This window comes from Poecilia latipinna, unplaced genomic scaffold, assembly GCF_001443285.1.
Source record: "Poecilia latipinna isolate Pla-1442-1.1 unplaced genomic scaffold, P_latipinna-1.0 Scaffold20, whole genome shotgun sequence".
Taxonomy (NCBI): Eukaryota; Metazoa; Chordata; class Actinopteri; order Cyprinodontiformes; family Poeciliidae; genus Poecilia; species Poecilia latipinna.
Window position 1 is genome coordinate 475,016 of NW_015112636.1, and position 19,965 is coordinate 494,980.

A 19,965-nucleotide genomic window follows, 5' to 3' on the forward strand; every position below is an offset into this window, starting at 1 on the left:
GTGGTGAGAAATACTAGAAGGGAAACTGAGAACAACGCACTTATTCTCCCAAAAACTTCTTTTTAAGGTAGGCGCTCTACAAATTTTTAATTATATGTATGAATAACTCCGTGAAATATGAATTGGACTCGGACCATTGTAATAGGAATTCCATATTTGAAATATTTCTCTTCACCTCCAGACTTATTTAAAAAAAAAAAAAAACTCTACCGCTAATAATGTATTAAGCTTTTAAGCATCAGTTTCCTACCGCTCGATGCTGGTTGCGTTAATTTATTTTTTATTTGTTTGACAATTCTTTGTATAACGCCACACACATAGAAGTGTCAAACCCATATCAAACAGTTAATGTTGCTTTTCCTTATAAATCTAACTAGATTTTAGTTTTGTTTCGCCGTACAATGTAGCTACAATATAATTCCACATTTTCTATGTTATTATCCGGAGTGGTTAAAGTTATTTGTTTTTAATCTGATTATGTAATGGAGATTACACGTTCCCCTCTACCACCCAGCCATGGATATTAGAAAACAAATATTTCTGTGTGGAGACCAGGCGGGTGGGGTGATTGCATGGCACAGGAAGGAAGGAAGACTGTCGCAGCTAATCCCACTGAAGGTCTGCATGTTTCTAAAGGCACATTTGCAGTGCTTTACTTTTGTCCAGAGAATCTTGAATGGATCCCAACAGTCTGATGGAAAAGTAAAACTCTGCATGCAGTGCTGTACACGTCTCCACCAGAGGTTGCAAGACTCAAGGGTTAAATGCATATGAAAGGAACCTGCCTCTCAAAGATAGTACATCATCCACAAACTTAAAGTTTTTGGGGGAGTTATTAACACAACTTTTGTAGTGAAAAGAAAAAAAATGTTGTTTTGCAAATTTTTTTGCCACAAAAAATCTGAAAAATGTGGCATTGTGTGCTGCCGATTGCTTCCAGAAGTCTCTTAAAACAGAATCCACCTATATGCCTCCAAGCACAGCACACTGGTCAGGGATACGATTGTGGGAGAATTTGAAGTGGGAGTAGGCTATTAAATAATATCTAATGCTCCAAGTATGTCATAGATTGCTGTTCAGTCCTTCACTTCAAAAATTAAACAGACCTTAAAATTAAACTACAAACCTTACGAAATATGTCAGCTACGGTTCAGAAGTCCTCACTGTTTTTTATCTGTACATATCTCTGTTGTGTAACATTTAACCCAACATTTCATCCCTCACAAAAATGTGGAAAACCTTAATTTAAGGAAGCAGATAAATTGAGAATGCAATATTAAAGCAAACTTCATATCCTGACTAAAATCTAGAGCAAAGTTTTCATATCCTTCCTATGATGTGTTTTCAAAGTCAGCCCCTTAAGGCTCAGGTTGCAGAATTCCACAATTACTTGTTTTTAGCATGATGCCAAGAGGATGCAGGACTTTGCATGAAAAAATAGCTGTGAAATACTAATTTAACTAGAGATTTCACAATCACTATCTTAAAAAGTAGGAGAAAAATACGTGTAAGTCATGCACTTCTTAGAGCCTTTCTGTTACTCATCACCTGTTTCTGTACAGTTCTCAACAAACCTCTTAACGGGAAACAAAACCAACATCGCCATCCACACAGAAACTTGTTATACACATTCAGTGAGTCTACAAAAGTGTTTGTCTTATCGTTAACCTTCTTAACAATAAAGTAGATGATAAAGCTTTTGTTTGGAATTATGGTTGCAAATAAATATTTAATGTTAAGACATGTTGTGTATGGTTTGAAGAAAGCAGCCTTCAGAAACTGAGGACCTACAGCTTTGGCAGTAGTTATCCTAACAAAGTGACAGAGTTTAAAATTGAGACAATGACATCACACCTTTTGTGTTAAATGTTTATTGATAAAAATAAGTTTAATATGAAATTATAACATACATCAGTCAAGGACTGTATATTTTTGGAGTTACTCTATAAGTGCTTTCCCTCTAACATTTGTTCATATTAAGTAAAAAAAATAAAAATCACATCCATCATAACAGCTTCCCTTTGACCAACACACATTTCTCAATGTAAAAAAAAAGGAAATATATATTTGTAAAACACACACATGTGTATAAAAAGTAACAACAGATGATTATTCAGTGATTCTTGGATGGATTTTATTAAATCACAGCTAAACGAGGGTGACTGCAGAATCGTACCAAACCCAAAACCCTGGATAGACAGGCTCGCTGAAGGAGGTCTTGAAGCGGTGGAGGAGGGACATGGTCTCCCTGACGGTGTAGAACGAGAGCGTGCCCCCGTCGTAATCCAGGAAGACCCCGATGCGGGAGGAGTAAGGCGCGTTGATCTCCGTCTGGTCCTTGTTGTGGCGGGCCGAGTAGCTGGAGTCGGAGCAGAACAGGCTCCATGACTTGCGGTTGTAGCCGATGCGGCAGCTGTCTCCATAGCCCGCCCTCTTGATGCCTTTGTAGGTGACTCCAAGGGCGACGCCCTCACCACTCCAGTCTACCTCCCAGTAGTAGGCGCCTCCGGCGAGGTTCTCCTTACAGAGGACCTGGGGCAAGGAGTCGAACCTGGAGGGGTTGTCTCCGTAATCTTGGGGGTCTCTCTTGAGAGCGGCCTTTTTATTCCCTCGAGACAAGTAGAGCTGTCTGTAGGCTGTGTTTGGGTCCAGAGTGAGCTGGCAAGCATCTAAGTGATTAAAAACAAACATTCACTTAGTAAGTGAAATCGTTTAACTTAAATTGCTTGGGGTTAAATATAAATGAGCAAACCAAAGTAAGCTTGAGGAATCCCTCACCAGTGCACCGCTAACTGTAATGTCCCAGAGGTTAGCAGAATCTAATTAGCATTTCCACCTCTGTTAGATGTTTAACAGAGGTGGAGCATGCTTTGCAGGGGGAAAAAAAGCAGGAGACCCTCTGGCTGGACACACACAGAAACAGAAAAATCCCAGTGGTAAGATGTCACCTGCCTGCTGTGTACCTCCACCTCTGCAGGTCACAGTTGGTGGGACACCCGGTGGCCTCGCCTAGATCGGTCCGGCCTTTGATCTGGAATGCCAGAAGTAATGATACCGTTTGTGAGATTGATCACAAACAGAGGTTCGCTAAACAAAGACCATCTAAGAGATCACAGACCAAGGACCTGCAAGTCTCCAAGTCAGTCTTAAAAGAGCTGGTTTACCCAAGCTTCTGAATGCCACGCTTCTAACTTCGATCAAAAGAATCAAAGTGGAACAGGGAGGGGCTCTGAAACTGAAACTCAGGTGAAAATCACACACCTCCTACAGCACTAGCATGCAAAAAAATATTTGCAAGGAATCTGCCCCAGTCTCTGTCACCTCTGTTGGACTTGCAGTTGTTTCTGATAATCAGATTTTGTGGTCAGCCACAGGGTCAGACAGAGAGACACTATTAGCATCTGATTTGCCTCATGCACTGTGCTGAGCAGAAGGAGAGGAAGCAGCGAAGCGTGTCACAGCAGAAACAGAGACTCACATCTCAAGAAGTCATCCCTGTACTGAGGTTCCTGGACGGGTATGGCCTTGTACATCACGGCCTCTTCACCTGTTGAAGCACACGTGAGAAAAGGAACAGAAAACATTTCACTTAGTCGAGGTCATTTCTGTCTGTGGTTGAGAACCAATGGCTTGACAGTCCTCAGCAGGGTTAAACATTTAACCAGGCTGCAACTGAGTGGCCCAAGAATGGCCTCTGATTAAAATGATGTGCAAACAAACAGGACAGAAAATTGCCAGGAAGGTCTGACTTTCTAATAGGGTCAGTTCGGTTCGTAGTATATCGTCTGGTTAATGGGTCATCCGGAACATTTTTTATCAACGCGCTACGTCGGGTAGAACATTTTGTTGACTCACTTTTAATTGCCCGTTTCTTTTTGGGCTCATCCAGTTGACAGAAGGTCATTTTGTTCACTGCAAAATGAAAAGAATAAGAAGTTAGGCTCAGGGTTGAGTTAGGCAGGACTGTTGAGTGAAACTTGGAGGACTTGACTCTGTCTCACCTGTTGTGGCGACCTTCACCAGCTCGTCATTGCTGAATTCATTCAGGTGCTGCTTCATCTCGGAGACCGCCTTGGTCACAGAGCCGAAGGTGAAGTAGGGATTTACGGAGACTGAAGGCAACTCCTCAGCCTCTGTCTGGGCTATCAGCATGTGGTAACTCTACAAACCAAAATCGGCATCACTTTTGACATCAACTTGGGTCAGGGGTGGTTTAAGTACTTCTTTGGTGTTCTTGTTTTCTACCTGGATGAAGTGGATGTGGTCCTCAGTGCGGGACAGCTGGGTGATCTGAGTGTCTCTGTTCTTCAAGTCGGCGATCTCGTGATTCAAACGCTCCATGTGGCCCTCTGCATTGTTGAGTGCAGCTCTCTTGTTTGACGATATCAGCTTGGCCATCTCCTGCTGCATCCTCTCTATGGAGCGCATCATGTCACTAAACATCTTCTCGCATTCCTGGAGCGCTCTCTGGGCCGAGTTCTACAGCGGGAGGCAGGAGGGGTTTTGTCATATAAATCATCTTTTTTTTCCCCCACAGTAAGCTGTCAGACGCTGTCATCACTATGTTCAGATGGAATGCTGTCAGGGGTGGCTGATTCAATGTTCCCGTCATTGTTTAGTGGTTAGTCTGGTCTTATCTGTCTGATAGATGATAGGGGTTACGAACCTTGAGTGAGTCCACAGCTTGTTTCAGCTCCTCCATCTGCTTGAGACGGTCATGAATCTTTTCCTGGATCTCAGCCTGAGTGGCGCCCAGACGTTGCTAAAAATTTAAACGAGAGAAATTGGAAATAATTATGAGCACAGTGCCACAAATGAGCTGCTAAGTCACAAATGCTAGACTTGCTGTTGCATGGTACGGCTCTGAGCTGATTCTGGAAACTCTTTGTGACCAATAGATAGTTTCAATACAGGAGTCTTGCTGTTTTTTCCGTCTGTTTAATCTGATTCATATTCTGCTCAACCTTGCATTACGCAGTGACTATTGTCCAAATTTGCACAAGTCTACATTATTAAATGCTTTGTCTTTAAGCAGAGTATGTTGTTGGATTATCAAGATATGAAAAAGTCAGTCTCCAACCAGTCTGGCATGTTTACTAGTTGTACTTATAGTCTACATACCTGCTCTTCAGCTCTTTCCTGCTCTGCTGACACCATGTCATGACCCTTATGCTCTTTCACTGTACACAGCACACAGATACACATCTGATCGGTGCGGCAGAACAGCTCCAAGCCTTTCTGATGCTGTGGGCAGATCTGCCTGTCTAGGTGGCCAATTTCGTCAACCAGTTTGTGCCTTTTGAAAGTGGCTGACTCAAAGTGGGGCTTAAGGTGCTTCTCGCAGTAGGAGGCCAGGCACATCAGGCAGGTCTTGATGGCTTTGTGCTTTTTGCCGATGCAGATGTCGCAGCCGACATCCTGGGGTCCGGCGTAGTTGTAATCCGGGGACGGCGGGGGTGGTGGAAAGGCCTCAGAGTTGCGTTGGATGGTGGAGTGCCGGGAGCCTCCCATGCGCCTCGGAGTGGGCCTCTTGTTGTAACTCACCCTGCACTCAGGGCAGATATATGAGCCGGTGTGGTCTGCATGGTCCCAGTAGGTCTTTAGGCAGATGGAGCAGAAGATGTGTCCGCACGGGATGGACAAGGGATCCCTGAGATATTCCTTACAGAGGTAGCAGCTGTCCTGATCGGAAGACATGGCGTAGGAAACTTTCGTATGCCGAGAAGATGCTACGGAGAGAGAAGCCGACTTGTGTCAGCACAGTGGCAAAGTGATCCTACAGGCAGTGCAAGCACAAGTTTTATAGAGTAAACAGAGGGAGGCTAAACTGGTTAAGCCGAAACCAGTAAAACATGGGCGGGGTAAGAAACAGGAACAAGTGAATGTGTCCAACTCTTACACAGTGCAGAGAGAATGAATGAAATGTGTGATCAAAAGATATAAATGTTGTTCTTGAGTGATGGACCACAAAAAATGGAGTCTTTCAATGATTTATTATTACAAAAATAAGACCACCTTAGGTGAAGAGATAACAAAGTAAGAAATGCAGACAGAGTAAGAAATTTGGAACTTGATTAAATTGAATCAAATTTCCTTGTTACAAAAATATCAACAAAAGGATGAAAACAAATATTTATACGTAACTGAGATAAAGTGCTAAGAAAACCACAGGTGTGTCTACGCTGAAGTGGACTTCAGTAGGTTAGTACCTGGAATGAATGCTGTCATGTCATGCACTGATATTTACTGGAATCAGAGTGCAAACAACATGACCTCTTTATGAGAGCCGATTTTCTGCTCTTTGATGGATGATTTTACAACTCAGTGACAACAGTAGAAACAAACTACACTGAACTAGTTGCTCCTTGTAATGACAGCTAATTTAAATAAATAACCTCTATATCAATGACTAGCTCATTGTTTCTCAACCAATTTAGTACCACTTTAAATTTGAGAGTACAATAATATTTAGATTTGTAAAATTACCTGTTCCCCTGGTGTTGGAAACCCGAGTGAGAGATTTATCTCCAACCTTGGTCTTGAAATCCAAACCAATATGGATGAAAGTTAGTGATAAACAGTTCATTTGCACTTCTGGCAATCTGCATCCCAGTAAAGCATTAACATAATTCAGTGAAGGTGTTCCTCCAGTGTTTGAAGGTATTGTTACTGTATTTTCCGGACTATAATGCGCTCCTCACTATAAGCCGCCCCCATAAAGTTGTTTTAAAAACTGGAAACGTACATATATAAGCCGCACTGGGCTATAAGCCGCTGGTATCTCCGCCGCTCTCAGTTTTCCACAAGGACGCAGCCCTCCGTCTCAAACGCCGAGTTTTCGTGCAGCAGCTATCGATCTCTACTGCCAGATCGATGGCCTTCAATTTAAAAGCTGCATCATATGAACTTCTTCGTGTTGTTTCCATGATGAGGGGGTATGTGTTTGAAGAAATTTCTCCGTCATGCCTGCTGTTAGCATGTGCTTGTTCTAAATGAAAACGAGCGCGTTCTTCTTTGATTTCCAATGTTGACTTCCAATGATTCATTTCCTGCTAAAGTGCCCCCTGGTGGTTGAAGAAAAATCCACAGAAAAACCACACCGGGCTATAGCCGCATGGTTCAAAGCGTGGGGAAAAAAGTAGAGGATTATAGTCCGAAAAATACAGTAATTGCAGTTTGCGTTGCTACTGAGGACATCAAATAGAAAATCCCAGTTTGTTTTAGGACTGGAGCATGGTTACGTTGGGTTTCATGTAGCTGTTAGCAATACTAGCTGTTAGCACAATCACAACTAGCATGTATATTACGAAAGCTAGAACTTCTGCCCATTTCGTCATGTTTTATCATTGAACCTCTATGTATTTTAGGGGGATTTTGAGTGATGGATTCCCACAAAGCAGTGCATATCTGTGAAGTGAATGGAAGATAACACAGGATTCCTGGCAAGCCAAGCTAGTCCGATTTTGATTTACAAAAACGCTTAAAACCTATGGAAGATTTTGCTTCCACTCCCTACATGCGCTACTTTATGTTCATCTGTCACATAAAACCCAGATCAAATGTAGTCAAGATTTCAGAAATAGCTGACATGAATACCTTTAGAAGGTACTGTTGTCTTCTTCAGTCAGTGTGATGCTGACCTTCACCCCGTCTGAAGCCAGTTAATCATCAACTCTTTCAGTACTGATTTCCCTTGACAGGAAGCCCCCTGGTTTCTACTATTCACCTCTTAAGCTTGATTTTCCTTTTTGGTTGAAGCAATTAAAATCCAAGATAAGTGTAAATCAAAAAATAAAAAAAAGCCCTGCTTCTGCATGTTAAAAACTCATGTGTATATAATTCATCTCACAGAGTGAGCACACCTCCCAGCCAAGATGGAGTTTCAGTGCCGTTGAGATGGAGCAAGGAATGCAACTACACTTGATAGCCCAGATAACAGGAGGCCAAGGAAAGCTTGCTTAAAAGATTCCATTGTGTTTGGGCCGGCGGGGCCTGAGCAGAGTGCCAAGCATTATATAGGGTCTGTTGTGTGTCAAACAGGAACCGCAGCTGACATCTAAAACCAAACGGAGCCGATTATTTCACTGGGAATTCATCTCTATAATTGGGATTAATGGTGAACATTAATTTGTTTTTTCGTGAAATTCAATTCTGTAATTTGTAAATGTTAATTTGTTTGGCCTGATTATGTTTTACATAACTAACCCCTGATAAATATTAGCTTTGTAAGGCGGTAGCACAATTTAGTCTGAGTTTAGGCTTCATGGCAGCAGTTAGTAGTCTGTTGGGATTGCATACATTTCATGTGTAAATTAGTTGAGCTACATTTGCTGATTGCAAATTAACTTTCAATGCATGACGTTAACACAAGTTAGCTCTGACATCTCACACAGATCAGCTGCACTCAGTCAGGGAGTGCCAGTAGGAGTGGAGGATGTTATTGTTCTGCAGCGTTATTTGGTTTGGATGACCCTGAGTTTCTGAGCAAAATGTTGTTTTTTTTCTCACCGAGACACTCCCTGATCCAAATATTCACACCTAATATGTTTTCGGTTTGTCCTTCGCTCAGCAATTTTCAACCAAAATGTGGACTTTGTTCTCATAAAAAAAAATAAATAAATAATAATAATAAATTTTTACAGAGTAGGGAGGAAAAAAGAAAAAAAAGCCTCGCTGCGATTTCCTCATGAGAGATATCTTAGCCATGCCAAGTATTTTATCTCATCTTTTGGACATTTTGTCTTAGTCGTATCAAACAGAAATATTTTAAGACAAGAAAAATGTTTCTCTGAGATAAAAAGAAGCAAATGACTTCCTTACATAAGGTCTTCTCTGTGCTGACATGGGTGTGTCCCAGAACACGCTTCCCTTCAGTTGTTTTCGGACAAAAGCTCGGAGGTGGCCTTCCTTTGAAGTTTTCACTCTGGCCGCTGAATATCTGACCAAATCAGAATCCATATATCATGTCGTAATCCATTTCAGATGCAGAAAGACCAACACTAAGTATTTTTCACTTACTCCACGTCTTTGCTTCTACGTATTAGACGTCAATCCTGAATTTGGGAATATGGAAGTGCTGCTTTGGGTTTGGTCCAGTTTCCTCACTCACTTAAATGTTGTGAATTAGCCAAAATAAGACGTAAAACCCCGTTCCAAGCAGTTCCAAACTGTTTAAACTTCCGAACTTGTCTCATTTTTTTTGCTATTTACTAAATAATACAATTCTCGTAATAAATATACAATATAAAGATAAAGGATGTAGTCGCTCTTTGACAAAAGTAGCATACTCATGCTTTTTTGTTGAAGGAAGCAGAAAGTTTCCATTTAACTTGAGTTCAGTCCAAGGTCAGTGGCGGCCTGGGCGTACGTCTTCTGCAGCAGAGCGAGTGCAGGGGAGGACAAACAGTGTTTGATCAAAGGGGAAGAAAAGGGATACAATTTACGGAGGACGAGCAAGAAAAACTGAAAACAGATGGCACCCTTTTTGGTTTTCGATACACGTGTAAAAACTGAAAAGGATTCAGGCGAGGTCCTAATACGAGTTAGAGGATCACTTTTGAATGTATTTTTAGGCAACAGCTCAAACATTACGCATACTTGAGAGATAAATCTACAAAGATATTAAAACAAGAGTTGTGGACGTCCACAAGTCTGGCACAAATTCCCTGAAAGTGCTGCGTTCATCTGATCATAAAACTATGTGCAAGTATACTCAGCCCTTACAGACCCTTAGAAAATTTGTGGGAAGAGCTGAAAAGGTGTGTCCGTGAGCGAGGTGGACTACAAACCTCACCCAGTTCCACCGGTTCTGTCAGAAGGAATGGGCCACAAAAAAATTCCTGCAAGCTATTGTGAGGATCTTGTGAAAAGAAACCAAAACTGTTTGATAGAAGTAATGCAATGCAAAGGCATTTCTGACACGTAGTAAGGAGGGGAAAAAAATGCAAACTTCTGAATTTAAATAAATGTTTTAAATATTCTCTTAAAAATATATATCTCATCATTCTGGCATTTAATCGATAGAAATAATTCTTTGTAATCTAAAACATGACACATCTAGTGTCAAAAAGGTGTTGTGCATTTTTCATAATCATCTTGTTTCAGCTGCATGTTCTTGAAGAGGCCGCGTTTCTTTTAAACACGCTATGGACCTGAAGCAGTTCCCTCCACAGACAGGCTGTTCAATCTGTGAGCACAGACTGTTTGGTTTCCTCGTGAGGAAGGAAGGAAAACTGGCTTATCAGAAACCTGGCCAAATATGGAGAGGTGAAACTACCAAGTGGATGACATAAAGCAACATTTGAGTGGTGAGGAGGCGATTTTTACTCGGTTGAATCCATATTAGAGTTTTGGATCGCTCCGAGTCAGTGAGAAAATTTGATATACCTTTAAAAAAAACAAAAACTAATTGAATCTGTTTCTGTTGTGCATTAATGGTGTGAGAGTAAACACTTAATAGCATATCAGCATGAGGGGAAGGCTAATAGATTAGACTTTTTGTGAAATACTAAGGAAATGTCATCAGACACCTCTCGCTCAAAATCAGGGTCTCCAGGTGGATTTTTACCACCATCTTGTGTTAAATAATAAAATGTGAGTCAGGGTGACAGGAACTTTTTTTTTAACTGCAGAACATGTGACATAACCTGAATGAAACGGGCAGCGTAACACAGAAACCATCCATTGCAACACACCTGGATGTGACAGGAATGCTGTTTGTGTTGTGTAATTGTGTGTGTGTAATCATACCTGCATGTTTCCATTGTCCACGTCAAGCATAACTGTTTCTCTTTCTGCTGCCCAGCATATACCACACACACACACACACACACATACACATACACACACACACACACACACACACACACACACACACACACACACACATACACACACCTCTACAGTCATACTTGGCTCCGCGGAGCGACCAGACAGGTCAGACCGGTCGCAGTGTAAATATTCCAACTCTGAATTTCATAGCAAGTTACATGACTTTTCTTCTTTTTTTTTAAAATAATTGCTACCCCGGTTTAAAAAAAAAAAAAACGAGAGTAGCAATTATTTTTCTGAAAGATTCTTGTTGGGTCGTTTGAGCTCAGAGTGTCTGTGTTTGTTTATTGGGTGGTTCCCCCCCGGCCACCAGCCTCCCTGAAATTTCTACAGTACCTCAGGCTGCTTTAATGTTTGTCGAACTGTAACCGGTGTAAGACAATGGCGATTCTGTGTGACAACAATAGGTGGAAATGCAGCTGCCGGGACGTGTGTGCGCAACACAGCCACAGATGAGCCTCATGAGGAATTTGGGAAGAGAGGAAGCTGCTGGGAGAAAGGAAACGTTTTCCTTCCCCTCCCCGACTAAATGTGGCAGATTTTGTTTTTCGCATTTCATTCATTCTCCTTCCATTGCTCTCATCTCCACTTTGTTTGTTTTTTTTTCCCTCTCGCTCGCATCTTGCTCAACTTTCTTATCTGAGCTGGGCAGGGCTCCATGTACTCACGGCAGAGGGGGGGAGGGGCCTCGCCTGCTTTCAATCAATAACCTCTGGAATTTAGAAATACAAGTAGATCCTGTCCCTGGCAGGCTGTACCACACCGTTGAGGGCGGGCTCTCTCGCACACTCAGCGAACGCTCTATCCACTTCTGGCACTCTCTCCGTCTGTTTTCTACAGGTCTGACCGGCTTTGGAGCACCGTCACTATGGCCGACCACACGTCTCCTGATTATTTCAGCTGCTCCCTGTGTCAGAGTCTCCTCAGGGACCCTGTGGCCATCCCCTGCGGCCACAGCTTCTGCATGGACTGCATCGATGGCTACTGGAACGAAGCGGACTACACCGGGATCTACATCTGTCCCCAATGCAAGATCACATTCACCCAGAGGCCCGTGCTGCGACCCAATGCCACCCTCTCCATGGTGGCCGAGAAGATCAAGAAGAGCGGCCTGAACGTCAACCTGAGCGCGTCGCAGGCGAATGTCTACGCGGGGACCAACGACGTGCCCTGCGACTTCTGCACAGGGAAGAAACTCAAAGCAGTCAAGTCGTGCCTGAATTGCCTGGCGTCGTACTGCGAGAAGCACCTGAGGCCGCACTACGAGTCAGCCATGTTCAAGAGGCACAAGCTGGTGGACGAGCTGGGGAACCTGGACAGGAAGATCTGCCCGCAGCACCAGAAGTCCCTGGAGCTCTTCTGCCGGACGGACCAGATGTGCATCTGTGCCATCTGCACCGTCAGCGAACACAGAGGCCACGACATCGTGTCCGCCGAGGCAGAGAGGGGCGAGAAGCAGGTAGGACGTTCTGCTTTGGTGGAAAGCTCGATGTGGTCTCGTTCGGCTCCATGGTGATTGATGAAGTCAAACTTTGTGTGTTCTCTTGAGTGAAAGTAAGCAGGGTATTATGTTTTCCGTTTTCACCCCAGCCTCCTGGGATTGCTGCTTGGACTTTGACCCATTTCACCAATGCTATCAGCTTCCCTGGCCGGCATTCAGGGCCGCCAAAACAAACCCAGCTCTCTGATTAGCCCAGGGGGGGTGTGTCTTAAACTTCTCACCACAACCCCACATACACACTCACTCACTCATTCACTCACACACCTTCCTAAAAACCAGGGATAAACACACAGAAACCGTAGCCTTGCCTTTCGCACAGTCAGTTCCCACCTGTGGGAGTGGGGCCTGCGACGGGACTGGAATGTCAGGGAGTGAAGGCAGACAACACCTCGCTTCAATCTCACTTTGGCATTGAGTAGCGCAATGACTCACGGGATGACACGGCCTGTAAAACAATGTGGGGCAGATAAGAGTTGTCAGCAGATACTGCAGTGGGAAGATGTTCCACTGTGTGACAGATACACAGTAGGAGAGGTTTAATAGCAGGCAGGGAATATATATATATTTAGCCCATGGTGAAGTAATTGCAACATCTACAACCACGGGCTGTCTGGCTTCCCTCATGCAAAGATTTACAACCTGATTCTCACCCTCCCGCCCCCCCGTCTTCTTATGTTATCCCCCGCCCTTCCTAGATTCCCCACATTCCTCAAGCTTATCTTGGAGAGAATGGGGCCGGCGGGTTTGAGTAAAAGCTGAATTAGAAACCTCCTATTCTACCAACGTGCACCTTGAAACGTCTCCTTAGTCGTAGTTTCGCATTCCTGACATGACCGGAATTCCTCCACAGACCTTTTTTTTTTCTCTCCCCTCTCCTCCCTCTGAGATAAAAGCGGGCCGCGTTAAGAAGCTTCTTTGAGTGAGGTTTTGTCCGGCCTGCCAAAGGGCCTCCCCAGATATATTCTCTGATGAGAAAGAATGCCAGTCCTGATCCAGCCTTTATCCGCCGCACTGCAAGAACTCCTGATATCTGTCCCAATCTGAGTTAATATCACTTGTTTTGAGTTCTTTACTGCAACATTGCATGATGCAATAAAGGAGGATAATAGTGCACAGTTATCAGAGTGGGAGGGAGTGCCTATAAAGAACTGTAGCATAGAGGATAAATTTGTAATCCTCCTTTATTTTCCAGAAACTGTTGGGAGTTTCCCAAGCTGAGATTAAGCAAAAATGCCAGGAAAGGGTAAAGGAGCTGGAGGAACTCAAGACTGCTGTGGATTCACTTAAGGTAGAGTGTACTTCTTCTTCTTTTATTTTTGCACAATAATTTTACAGTTTGGACCAAATCTCACCTGAAAACTATTTTTCTTTGCAGAACTCAGCCCAGAGGGCCATGGTGGAGAGCCAGAAGATGTTTGAGGACATGATTCGCTCCATCGAGAGGATGAGGTCGGAGGTGACCAAGCTGATCGGCATCAACGAGAAGGCGGCTTTCAACCAGGCCGAAGCTTTGATCGAGCGACTGGAGCAGGAGATCGACGAGCTCAAGAAGAAGGAGACCGGCCTCAAGCAGCTCTACAGCACCGAAGACCACATCCATTTTCTGCAGGTGCGACCCGCTTTTTATTTATTTATTTTATCCAGATTTTGACCGAGGTCTCTGAGCGAATTGGTTGAGACGTTCTCGCTTGCCTCCTCCTCCCACCAGAACTTTAACTACCTGTGCACGCCGACCGACGACGGCTTCATTCCTAAGGTGACCGTCAACCCCGACTTCTCCTTTGCCGCCGTCAGGAAGGCTGTGGCGGAGATCAAGGACCGCCTCGAGGAATTCGGCAGGGAGGAGCTGCTCAAGATTTCCAAAACAGGTCGGATCTCAGTGACTGAAACATTTACACCAAGACCCGAAAACAGCTGTGTTTTTAGACCCAGTTTGCTGTTTTTACAGTGAATGAGGTCCCGATCTACACGACGGAGAGCCGGACATTGGACAGAAGAAGCAGAGGTGAGCACTGTCATAGGTTAATTATTATTTAGTTTGATGTTATCATGTCTGTGAGCTGTAGCACGTAAACTGCACAACTGGCGCTCCATAAATGAACATACAGACTTTGGAAAAAAAATATCCACTCCCTTTGAGCTACTTCACACATCGCAAATCCACTCGGATTTTATGTGTTTCCATTTGCAATGCAGAGATCCACAGCTCATGTTGGAGCATTTGTCGCCATGGCAGCCGTTAGTCATGCACAAATCAGGCCTTCCGACAAAAGAAAGCCTTTGTTGAAGGAAAGCTGTAAGAAGTTGTCTTTGCAATTTGCCACAAGCCATGCCAAGGAGGCAGCCAGTATGCAAAGGAAGGTCCTCTGGTCGGACGGAGCTAAGATAGCCTCAACACAGTGTTCCCTCTTATGAAACATGGTGGTGGCAGCGTCATCCTGGAAACTACTAACTATAATATGATGATCTGTAAAAAAAAAAAAAAAAAAAAACTTAACTTCTCGACCTCCTCCCAGTGCTACGATTGCAGTCTAAAGAAATGAACCGCTCCTGGTGAAAAACAACCAATCAGAGTCAGGTGTAGTGTCTTAGCGCTGTCAGTCAACCTCGTGCATGTGCTGCTACATGTGCTAATGGTGAAGCAGCAACTTACCATTTCAGGAAAACTGTTTATCTGCCGTCAATGGTGGCCATGCTGACTAGCCTGAGAATTCACCAAGCTCTGCTGTCGGAAGAAAGCTGTAGCATGGCAGAAAAAAGGAGGATGTGAGCAGCGCGTATACAAGCATAGTTTACGGCACTAAAACTCTGATTGGTTGTTTCTAACGTAGCTGTGTATTTCTGTAGAGAGCACTGGAAGAAGGCAGAGGAACAAAATTTTTTTTTAGATTATCTGTCTCATACTATAATGTCACGACATAGTAACAGTTTTAACAAATATGTAAAAAAAACAGATATGTTTATAAGAGTTACATACTGCAGATTTAAAAGTCATTTGCTCTGACTGAGCTAGTCAGTCAGAGCAAATGTTTGTCATGTGAGTATCGGCCAACTACTTAGCTTCCAAAATTAAGGAAATCTGGGTCAATTGATCGTCGCACCCCTGGATCAAATATGTTTCAGAAAACCCAGTCAAAATTGAGGTTTAAAACTAATTTATAATCTGTTACCAAACATAAAAATGTTTACAGATCCGATCCGACTGAGATTCAGCTATTTTTCACTTTATATGCAAAGCTTGTAGAGACATACCCCCAAAAGACCTCCAGTTGTACTGAGAGCAAACAATGGTTCAACAAGTAATGATTAAGGGGTTGATACAGGCACTTCACTCATAAAATGGAGGTGCATTGTTGTGTTTATATTGGTATCAAAGCACATCAGCAAAGCATCAGAGGCATTTGAGTGGGTGTGTGACGCTCAGAGTGACTCACCAGTGTTTTTTGGTCCTCAGGTAAAGAAATGACGGTGGACAATACTCCTCCTCCAGAGCCAAAGACCAGAGCTGATTTTATCAAATGTGAGAACCTCTTACATTTTTTTTGTGTCTGAATCTTGCTGCCAGTCTGATTCCAATGAGGAATCTGTTGAAAATGTCGGCTCTCCTCATTCAGACTTCTGCCAGCTGAAGCTGGACCCCATCACCGCCTACAAAGAGCTCTACATCTCCGAGGGCAGCAGGAAGGTCATCCGCACCAGAGACCTGCAGCCCTACAGCGACAGCCCGGAGAGGTTCGACAGCTTCGCCCAGGTGCTGTGCCGCGAGGCACTGTCCGGCGGTCGCTTCTACTGGGAAATCGAGTGGAGCGGGGAGTTCTCCATTGGCGTGGCCTACCGGAGCATCAGCCGGAAGGGCAAGGGCTCGCTGTGCCTGCTGGGATACAACGACAAGTCCTGGAGCCTCCTCTGCTCCGACACGGGATACTCCGCCTGGCACAACCAGGTGGACAAAGCCGTCAACGGGCCGCACTCACCAAGGATAGGGGTATACCTGGACCACACGGCGGGGGTGCTGGCGTTTTACAGCATAGGCAGCAGCTCCATGACGCTCCTGCACAGGTTTCAGACCACGTTTGTGGAGCCCGTCTATCCGGGCTTCGGAGTCGGAACGTCTGTGAAGATCTGCAGCGTCAAGTGAACTCTGAAGTCTGAGCGTCCCTCTGAACAAATCCACGTTGTGTTTTATCTAGCATACAGCATCGAAGTGTGTATTTTTTACAGGAATGTATAATTATAGCAAAACCACATTAATGGAGTTCTACTAGTTATGTTTAAAGGAGGATGTGTTTTTTTGTTTGTTTGTTTGTTTTTAACTCAACACCATCGCTTAATGTATTAGATTTGACACTGGGCTGTTAAATCACATTTTAAACACGGCTTACTGAATCAATATTGAAATGCAAAATCAACATGTGGAGCAGCTTATATAACTTTACAATGTGCTAGTAAAGTAAACATAACCAGGAAGGTGACATTTATTACACACAATCCGCAAATAGTTTCTCCCTCACATCTATTACGCATAATTTACACCGTAATCAGCTCCAGCTGTTTAATCGAAACCTATGTGAGACCTGTCATATTTTATAATTGTGTGATTTTTATTTTTATTTTTTATATGTTGATGTTCACTCTTCTCAAACGCATGAGTTCTATAGTAAAAATTGTTTTGGTTTTATGCTTTTAGTACATTCAGAAGAGTGCTTCATCGTCATTTCATTTTTTGTTCCCTGTTATTTGATCATGTTTGCATTGATTCAGAGCCCTGAAAGTTTATTTTCACTTGAACTAACTCCTATTTAATTTTCTGTAAGTTTTCCAGCATAATTATATAATTAATATGAAGAAAACTTTTTGTAAAAAAAAAAAATGAATAAAAGTCATTGATGGTTCTAAATGAAGAACTAAATACATGATGTGTTATTGGTGATTGCAGGTCAAATACTATACATACAATGCTAAAAATTAAATGGACTCGAGCACAATGAGTATCTTCTAGAATTTTGCAATGTCAAAATTTGTATTTTTACTTAAATGTGCTTAGAAGTTTGATTTTTTTTTTTTTGTCCAATTTTTCTAATCTGACCAATCCAATTTTCTAATCTGACCATCTAATCTGAGTTGTATTACTTTATTAGCATTCGGAGAAGATCTTAAAACTGAATCGCTTTTAAAGACTGACCCTTGAAGTCTGGCAATACTTCGAACGCCCCCTGCTGCTCGGAAGAAGAAAGCGCACTAAAATAATATTTTTATTAAGTAAAGCTTAGTCGGTAACGGATCCAATCATAGCTTCAGATTTCAAAGTTTTGGAAGTTTCTCTATACTGCTTAGTTATGTGCAAAAAGAACAAAGTAAAGGCTCTAGTCACTGTAAAAGTAAAATAAACTATTAACTGTTGAGCCTTATGAGGATCTAATAAAAATAATCTATCAGGTTTTATAAATACTTAAATTTAATATCAAGAGTTAAAAAGATAATACTTTAGATTTGATGTTTCTGTGATCATTGTCCAGTTTCATGGCCCAGTTTGGGACTAAGCTATATCTTTATTCCATATAACTATATTTTCAAAAGTAACTTGTATGATAAATGCATCCATAACAATATTTACATCTGACACAGAATTTTATGAATTATCCCAATTGTAAATCAATTAAACTGTTATTACTCTTATATTCTTTAATTTTGGAACAAAGATTTTATAGTAGAACAGGTAAATTGGTGAGCAGATTACATTAAAGCATGTCCATAAACACAAGAGGCAACAATAGATAACAATTTATTAGTTCCTAAAACAGTAAGTTGAGCATAGAACGCTCAAAAGGGAAAAAAATAAAATAAAATAAACATACTTTTACTCTTATATTCTTTAATTTTGGAACAAAGATTTTATAGTAGAACAACAGGTAAATTGGTGAGCAAATTACGTTAAAGCATGTCCATAAACACAAGAGGCAACAAGTTTGAAACAAACAGTAGATAACAGATTATTAGTTCTTAGAACAGTAAGTTGAGCATAGAACGCTCAAAAGGGTGAAAATAAAAATAAAGGTCAGTCCAAAAATATCAGACTTTGTAGCCAATCAGACCGCGTTTGCCAAAGCACTCTCCGATGAAGAACCACAGCATAATTTCAGTGGCCACCACTCCATTCCTCATAACTTCCTGAAACACAAAAGTTGTATTTATAAACAAGGCAGCCATGCAGTTAAGGTTCGACTATACATGATTATGGCTAGTAGGTGTTTTGTTGTGTTATTTAGGATGAAATGACTGGGGGGGAAGAAAATACAGAGATACTCCACTTGAATATTTTCACTTTTTCCAAAAAGTAACCACAATTTAACTTTTATATTTTTGGAAAATGTAAAAGTTAGAAATGACAGTAAAAAAAAACAAAAAAAAAAACATTGTAAAGAACCAGCTACATGTTGTTTTCTATCTTTAATGCACAATAACTTCTGGAAACAGTGCACTCTCCATTATCTCAGTGTTATTGACCGTCAGATAGCTCTCTTTCTTAATACAATGCATGAAGTCCTAAAATCCAGCCACTGCAGACCCATGTGCCAATTCAGGACATTAACATTTTCATTAATTAACATATTCTGGGACTTCAGCTGGATGAACTGATTTCAGCTGTGGGTATTTTTTCTGTGTCGAACTGGCTGGGCTTAAAAATATTAATGTAAAGAATGTACAGAAACTAAAAAGCAACAGCGCAAAAACAACAACAACAACAACAACAAAAACAGAAAAAGCAGACAAAGAAGATGTCATTTGATTAATCAGATTCTAAAATAAAGCTGTTGTATCGTTCCTTTAAAAGAAACTGCTTCGACATGGACGTCCCATGCAGATTTTGCTACGGCCTCGATAAAGACACCTAAATAGGTTTGTTGCCATGGTTCTTACGCACCCCGACAGTGATCCGATTGAGGCGGAAAATGTTGAGCAGGCCTGCAGCTCCCAAAACGGCTCTGGGGAGCTCGAGAGGGGTCGGGGGTACCAGTTCAACCCGAGCATAATACCAGAAGGTTTCTAGATGAGGTTTGGAAAAGGTGACAGCGGCTGTAGGGAGAGACATACGTCCCGGTCAGCTCAGGCCTCTAACCGTGATGTAGTTTGAATCACGGCGTTGCTAGGCAACATTAACGGTTCAGCTTACTGTCTTCTGTTCAATAAAAGGAAACAACTGGACTTATTATGCAGATAAACCACAATTTAACGGGTTAAAACAACAAGGGCAATGATAAATTAGTATCCAATAACTGTATTATAAGACAGAAACACTTAATCTGACATCCACTTCATTCATCTGAAGGCTAGGTCAACATAGCATCACCCTCGTTGATCCGTTGAAGGCTTGTTAAGGAAGATTGAACAACTTATATCCGTCCTATAGTAAATTTAAATTGCAGAAACAAAAATAACTCACCATCAACAAGAATAGGTACTTTAGCAACCAGTTTCTGCACAATCTGTGACATGTTGGGGCGTTTGTAGACGTTAAGTATCCCCTGTTTCGGCTAGGCCACTGAATGTCACCTCCAGTTGAAACGCCAGACTCCAGCTGACCACGCTGCCACCTGTAGAGAAACCGTTTACCTCTCATTGCTGCCATCTTCTGG

The 19,965-nt window shown here is 42.4% G+C and overlaps 3 protein-coding genes across 4 annotated transcripts; 1 reads left to right on the forward strand and 2 right to left on the reverse strand.

The window, feature by feature from the left end:
• The first annotated feature begins 48 nt into the window (after positions 1-48).
• Positions 49-17,244, forward strand: ftr82 (finTRIM family, member 82). 2 transcript variants are annotated; one of them, XM_015035305.1, is made up of 8 exons: positions 49-67; positions 11,671-12,289; positions 13,524-13,619; positions 13,707-13,940; positions 14,040-14,199; positions 14,280-14,336; positions 15,786-15,851; positions 15,946-17,244. In XM_015035305.1, the coding sequence occupies exons 2-8, from the start codon at positions 11,699-11,701 to the stop codon at positions 16,467-16,469; spliced, it is 1,728 nt and encodes a 575-aa protein (XP_014890791.1). In that variant the 5' UTR covers positions 49-67; positions 11,671-11,698; the 3' UTR covers positions 16,470-17,244. The 2 variants fall into 2 exon arrangements, with proteins under 2 accessions (XP_014890791.1, XP_014890800.1); XM_015035314.1 differs by lacking the exon at positions 49-67 and adding an exon at positions 10,289-10,307.
• Positions 1,856-5,793, reverse strand: ftr83 (finTRIM family, member 83). The gene is made up of 7 exons (XM_015035324.1): positions 5,122-5,793; positions 4,667-4,762; positions 4,246-4,479; positions 4,002-4,161; positions 3,856-3,912; positions 3,479-3,547; positions 1,856-2,669 (listed from the first exon to the last, which is right to left on the reverse strand). The coding sequence occupies exons 1-7, from the start codon at positions 5,695-5,697 to the stop codon at positions 2,149-2,151; spliced, it is 1,713 nt and encodes a 570-aa protein (XP_014890810.1). The 5' UTR covers positions 5,698-5,793; the 3' UTR covers positions 1,856-2,148.
• Positions 17,245-18,183: 939 nt separating the features above from the next.
• atp5l (ATP synthase, H+ transporting, mitochondrial F0 complex, subunit g) lies at positions 18,184-19,954 on the reverse strand. The gene is made up of 3 exons (XM_015035381.1): positions 19,773-19,954; positions 19,254-19,405; positions 18,184-18,499 (listed from the first exon to the last, which is right to left on the reverse strand). Exons 1-3 carry the CDS (start codon positions 19,822-19,824, stop codon positions 18,401-18,403), a joined length of 303 nt encoding a protein of 100 aa, XP_014890867.1. The 5' UTR covers positions 19,825-19,954; the 3' UTR covers positions 18,184-18,400.
• Between the last annotated feature and the right edge of the window lie 11 nt (positions 19,955-19,965).

Coding starts and splice junctions, on each gene's coding strand:
- ftr83 (XM_015035324.1), bottom strand. CDS start 5,697: ATGTCTTCCGATCAGGACAGCTGCTACCTCTGTAAGGAATATCTCAGG. Junction 4,162..4,245: donor ACCACATCCACTTCATCCAG/GTAGAAAACAAG, acceptor TTTGGTTTGTAG/AGTTACCACATGCTGATAGC. Junction 2,670..3,478: donor CAGGGATGACTTCTTGAGAT/GTGAGTCTCTGT, acceptor TTAATCACTTAG/ATGCTTGCCAGCTCACTCTG.
- ftr82 (XM_015035305.1), top strand. CDS start 11,699: ATGGCCGACCACACGTCTCCTGATTATTTCAGCTGCTCCCTGTGTCAG. Junction 13,620..13,706: donor CTGCTGTGGATTCACTTAAG/GTAGAGTGTACT, acceptor TTTTCTTTGCAG/AACTCAGCCCAGAGGGCCAT. Junction 14,200..14,279: donor GCTCAAGATTTCCAAAACAG/GTCGGATCTCAG, acceptor CTGTTTTTACAG/TGAATGAGGTCCCGATCTAC.
- atp5l (XM_015035381.1), bottom strand. CDS start 19,824: ATGTCACAGATTGTGCAGAAACTGGTTGCTAAAGTACCTATTCTTGTT. Junction 19,406..19,772: donor AGTACCTATTCTTGTTGATG/GTGAGTTATTTT, acceptor CTCTCCCTACAG/CCGCTGTCACCTTTTCCAAA. Junction 18,500..19,253: donor TCAATCGGATCACTGTCGGG/GTGCGTAAGAAC, acceptor TTTGTGTTTCAG/GAAGTTATGAGGAATGGAGT.